The following is a 6,000-nucleotide window of genomic DNA, read 5'->3' on the forward strand; positions in this document are numbered from 1 at the left end:
CTGATTCTTGGCCAAGCTGGCCAAAGTTCATGGAAGTTGCAGTTCAAACACCTGGAGGGCATCATGCTGGAGAAGGTTTTCACTCTTAGTTGAGAGCTGGACTTGGGCAAAGGGCCGAAATCTGGGGTGGGAACCACTTTCTGAAAAAGCTCTCAGTCACATTCTGCTGTACACAGCCCAAAGCAAACAAAGTGATGCCCCAAAAAGGAGGGGCCCAGGATACAAAACATGCCATCATATTGTAGCTCAAGGTTCTTAACTGCCCATAACTAAGCCTTAGTTATAAAGGCATTTCAAGCAAAATGTGAGGAAAATACTGTATAAGAATGGAGGAACCACCAAACAATCAGTTTACAAGCAGCAAATCTTTCTGGAAAACCCCAAACAATTGGATGAAGACTCCAGGAGAGCTGGATTTGGTTTGTAGGCCTGTTTAGCCACCCTACTGAGGCTAAACTGGACAGGACAAGAGTCATCTTGGGGCTGCTCTGAAAACATATTCTTTATGTCTTCTGTCTTCCCAACCCCCTCCACCCAACATTTAATAATCAAAAATGTACAATGTAATGTCATTGCCTTTTAGGTTTCCCTACCACCCACTCCCCGGAGTGGCAGTCCATGAAATGAAGCAGGAATCCCTTGCACCTCACTAACTGAGCAAGGTTTGCAAAACACAAAAGACACTCAGCTTCTCTACACAAGGCATTTTGCTGTGTGCTTGTGATTCCTCACTCACAGAAGTTTGCAGGCTCTTTTCACAATACTGTCACCCTGCAGGGCCATGGGGTGTGTGTGTGTGTGTGTGTGTGTGTGTGTGTGTTCATTAAAGCAAGGAAAATCTGATATTAAGTTTTAAACCATGGGAAACTGGAAGCCTTGTGAAAAGAAGAAACCCTGCTATACTGCAGCTGTAGCACCGTACCACCTTGCAGTCAGTTCATAAAATACATAGAAAGGCAGAGAAGTACAGAACCCTGGGGAAAAAACTGTAGAACGGGCATTTTTCCCTTCTGCAATGAAAGTCAAAGAAGCCTCAGTAAAGCTAGGTTAAGCCCTTCATGGGGGGAGCACTCTTTTACAAGGTCCAGTTCAATGCATACCTCTGCACATCATACTTCAAAAATAATTACTGAAATGCCTGGGAAGCAGGCTCTGTAACAAACGCAGCTCAGAGTTATGGGGATGTGATGAGAGATGGTGGCCAAAATATTGTTGCGTGTTCTAGACAATTTGTGCTCTTCTGAGTGGTCACATTTAAAAGGCTATCCCTTTTAGTTTTGCTCAGAAATGAACATTAAAGCCAGCACACTTGTGGCAATGTCAAATTTGTTTGCTTGCACCACTGGAGGAAATATTGCTCTTGAGGGTTTTAATAACACTGTAAATGACTATGCAGTCCCTCAAGAAGTACAAGGAAGTATCTATATGGACGCTCCATAAATGGGTCAGGGGAAAACCAGCATGGCACACAATTTGTTTAAATGGAGATTTTATATAGTGCATGCAAATTAGTTCCTACCAATAGTGGAAAGTTTCTGCAAAGTTAGCTCCTCATGCATCTTCTCCACTAGATCTACTGCATGTGCTTTCCATCATGGTCCCTTCTTTGCAGCCTTGCACACACACAATCATGCATCAATCCCCTCTGTGGCACACACATCTTCACTCCTAACACTGAACAAGCACGTCTGAAACACAATATTCTGGGAGAAGAGTTGTGGGGAGAACGTCTCAAAGCTACACACTGCAAGGCTTGGAGGGAGGGAGATAATAATACTAACAACTGTTACAGGAGATTGTCTTTTATTCTCAGGACACCCAGACTTTACCAGAATACAAGAGTTGCAGTAAAGAATAATATGTAACACAGAAAAATACATGTAAGAATTAGTAAAATCTATATTATTTTAAACTCCACATTTCACTCTAAAGAAAACAACTGTGGCTGTGATTCTATGCACTTACTTGTGAGTAAACCCTATGGAATACAGTGGGGTTTACTTCTGAATAAACACACACAGAACTGCAAGGTATAATTTTTTGAAAATATTTCCAGAAGGTGCTCAAATGAAGCTCTTTAGCCAATCATAATGGGAAGGGAGCTCCACAACTGCGAATCCACATCTCTAAATGCCCATGAATCAGGGCCCAATTCATGGATGGCCGTCTAGGTCAATGTTTGAAAGCATACTATCCATCTGTATGAAGTCAGGTATTATGCACATGAAAACATACTGATGAAAGTGCCTTAAAAATTTAGTAGTCTACTCACGGAACAAGACGAAAGAAGTTTCACAGCACACTGAAGGTCTTTGTCAGACAGGTATTTATCAGGACCAAGGTCAGCCTGGAAATACAAGTTACTAGGTTATAAGAAATGTCAAAAAACATGCATTGTATGCTTAGCTTTTTTGGTTTTAGAGGCAATTTTATTCTCTTCTTTCCCTGTTGGCAGTTTGCTGAGATGATGTCATTTACTGGCCAGATTGAAAACATAATAAATAAAACGTTGAAATGATTACATAACTGCTTACAGGAGGCATTCAAGAATTGAAATACCATTTCATTCACCCCAGCATTTTCTGAAAATCTTGTTTCTCTTACTCTCACGCACACAGTGGCAAGGAGCACAACATCATCTATCAACTGCTGTCCAATTTCCACTGGATCACCCTGCTCCGAGAAAATGAATCATGCCAGCAGTGCCACTGCTTCCTCCATGCTTTCAGATCCTACCATTTGCCCAAGACATAGGAAAGTAAAGGCCATGATGACATGGGATCCCTTCCTCCCTGCACCCAGTAAGTGCAGAAAGGGAGCAGGGCATCTGCTTTGACCCACACACATCCTAACTGGCTCCAAATGAGCCCCATCTAGTGTGAATATGGCCTCCCCACCCCAAGGGACACCTACAGAATTCAGGACTAGGCTGCTGGTACGGGGCTTGCTCAGATCAGGGAGCCAGCTTCTCCGCCCCCCTGGCATGGGCTGAGCCAGCTGCTGGAAAAGGAGAAGGAACCAGCCAGCTCCCGCCTACAACTCCACCAGCTCAGCCAGCTTTTGCAGCTGGCGTATGTAAATACACTAGCACACCCTGCAACACAATGAAGTCTTGCCAATCATGTCTTCATCTCTCCCTCTCATCTCCTACCTCACTCATGTTTCCTTTTAAAGACCATCCAGTTATCAGGATATTTGTCTGTGTGTGCAAGGGTGTATGTGTGCATGTTTGTGTAAAAATAAAAGTACAATACTTTTATCATTTTGTGTCAAATTACTGGTTGAAGTATTCAAGGCCTTGGTCACCAACTGCTTCAGCAATTTAGACAGAAGCTCGGATGGCTTTGTATAGCACTCCCAGCCTGGTTTTGGTCCTCGGGCTCAGTGGACTGTCCACTGTCTGGCTTGCAGAGATCAAAGCAAGCACGGTTGATGGTGTGAGCCTCCATCCCACCTCATCTTGCACTACAAGTTGATGGCACTCCTCACAGCGCAGCAGTATCAACCCTTCAGACAATGTAGGCAGAGTTTACTAATAATGCTATTATAGAGAACCTGGGCTGAAAGAAGCCAAGGCAGGTGTTGCTAACCCACAATGGCAATTCTGAAAGAGGAGAGGAAACATACGCGCGCACCCCCACACACAAGCATATAGATGGAACTTGCCCAGCTTAACATTAGCCGTTCCTTTGGTTGATTTTTGATCTTCATTAAGAAGTACTTCTTCCGTATCCTCCAGCCTAAAAGGAACAACCACAGTCACAAATGCAACACTAGTTTGTCTTTTACTGCCGCAGAACTCCGAGCAGAGTTTTCATTCCCTATACAAGCCACATTCCTAGAAGCAGGTTGTCAAAAATGTGCCCAGCCTGATCTCAGAACTCCTGCAGTTACATGGCAAGCTGTGCCCATTCAGGTTCATTCAACAGTGTCCAAACATGCACTCATTACCTTTGGTTTTCCTAATGAGCAAGAAGTGGATTTCAGTAGTAGTATTAATATCAAAGAATGGGAGCTTTCCTTAAAATTAACAACTTAATCCTTTGTTTTACAGGTTGAGTTAAGATAGCACTTCCCAAACGTTTTGACTGGAACCAAGCTGCAAATTAACTCTACCTTTACAGCCTTATTTCCCCTTCTAAAACAGAAAATACAAGCATATAAAATCTAGAGCTCATAATTTTTCATTATGATTTTTCATAATGAAAATAATTTTTCAACTTCCATTTTTCCACTGCTCAAGTATTTTAGTAGAATTGCAGCATGACATATAGCAGAGGTGCAGAGCTTCATGTCTAGGAGCCAAATCAGCCATCTGGCCCTTTGGGGTTCCCCAAAATGCCCCACCCCCTCCCCTCCCCTCCCAGTCCCACCCCCTTTCCCTCAACCACCATTCACTGGGTGGCTTCTAGGTATTTGTGCAGTTTTTTCCCATTCTAAAGATCGCTTCTCTTAAAGCTTAGATATTGGACAGCAAATGCTTTAAATTAAAACATGCTGCTATTTCTGATATTTAGGCCCTGCCCCTTATGCCATTGACGCCACCACTGAAATGAGGCCTCCAAACACTTCTCTGCACCCTGGTGTATGGGAAGGGAGCCTGTCTCTTACAGCACTGCACCACAGCGGTGATGCACTACTGGTCCAGTAAAAGAAATAAAGGGTCCCGATTGTGTAACCCAGCCGGGAACCTGTTGTGACCCCGTAACTGGAGAGCAGCTCATTTAAGATATACTGGAAATACTGAAGAGTCAAAGTTTAACAGCAGGCAACATGGTGTATGAAAAGGGCTCAGATTAATTCCCTGGCATTTCCAGTTAACAAGGCTCTTTGAGACAGGACTGGAAAAGAACACTGTCTGAGGACCAAATTAGATCTCCCAGACTGCATGAATTGTTAGTTTTAAAAGTAAATAGAAGGCTTGGAGGGCACCATCCTGTCAGGAAGTGGTGGTGGGGAATAGAGAGTATTAACTTCTTATCCCCTGCCGGGGAACCAATCTGGATCAGGGCCATACATCTGCTTTTTGTATTCGAAAGAAACATAACCTCACTACAAATCAGACCACAGAAGGAGACAAAAGTTTAAAGCCCCCCTCCCTCCACCAATCAGGACTCCAGCTAGAATCAGGCCGCTTACATTTCCTTACTTCTTTTTAACAAGTCATTCACAAAACTGGTAATTGCATAAATGGTATCCCATGTAATTCAATTCTGAGACCTCAGCACACTAATTGCCTAACTCTGAGGTTTGTAGCACAATAACTTTAACAAGCAAACACAACTCTTACCTATATCCTTTAATGGTTCCACCACTTCCCACTTTGGCTCCGACCGAAAGAACATTGAAACATGCTGTAAGGCAAACTCTGCAGAGATAGTTTTTGAAAGGTTGTTTTAGACATATTAGCAAGTGTCAGGTTTTTACATGGAAACAGTACACATTTAAGAGGACATCAAAACTATTTTTCTAATCTAGTCAACACAGGAAAGAGTCTATATTGACCTGGTTCACAGGCAATGCCAATTTATGGGTTCTTTAAACCATGCGAGTGCACAGCCTCTCTCATGTTTGCCATTTCTGTACATCAGCTTATTTGATGTGATGTGCAAACCCAGCACTCAGGGGGTTGAGGAGAAAACAACCTAGCATTTTAACCCACCAAAAACGTGTTGAAACTTTGGGTTGCTTGTCGTTCAACAACCAAGGGTTTTGGTTTCACACATTGCACCAAACAGTCCAGGAATACTCCATATTCAAGACCACACAGATGGTACTCTGCATTATTTGTCTGGAACATTTGCTACTCATTAACTATCTGTTAGCATACAGGTGTATGCAAGCATGCACACATGCAGACACAAACAGCTATGTGCCTAGGGTACAGTTTCATTATACAAAGACAAATATCCTATGAATCAGCACTAAAGGCACAGTAGGCACAGAAAAACCAGGAAATTCAAACATTAACAACAACATTCCATTCTCAGGTTACCCCAC

At 43.0% G+C, this 6,000-nt stretch overlaps 1 protein-coding gene across 7 annotated transcripts in view; it reads right to left on the reverse strand.

Annotated features, from left to right (window-relative positions):
* Positions 1 to 5,979, reverse strand: part of PXK (PX domain containing serine/threonine kinase like) — a 31,294-nt gene extending 25,315 nt beyond the window's left edge. For 3 of the 7 annotated variants that reach the window (XM_044451745.1, XM_044451743.1, XM_044451749.1), the window contains exons 1-3: positions 5,291 to 5,979; positions 3,667 to 3,740; positions 2,273 to 2,347 (exon numbers count right to left, since the gene is read on the reverse strand). In XM_044451745.1, coding sequence (XP_044307680.1) covers positions 2,273 to 2,347; positions 3,667 to 3,740; positions 5,291 to 5,345 — 204 coding nt within the window. In that variant the 5' untranslated portion in view covers positions 5,346 to 5,979. The remainder of the gene's footprint in view (positions 1 to 2,272; positions 2,348 to 3,666; positions 3,741 to 5,290) is intronic. The other 4 variants (XM_044451748.1, XM_044451747.1, XM_044451744.1 and 1 more) reach the window with 3 other exon arrangements.
* Between the last annotated feature and the right edge of the window lie 21 nt (positions 5,980 to 6,000).

This window comes from Varanus komodoensis, unplaced genomic scaffold, assembly GCF_004798865.1.
Source record: "Varanus komodoensis strain SLA01 unplaced genomic scaffold, ASM479886v1 scaffold6_4, whole genome shotgun sequence".
In the NCBI taxonomy this organism is placed as follows: Eukaryota; Metazoa; Chordata; class Lepidosauria; order Squamata; family Varanidae; genus Varanus; species Varanus komodoensis.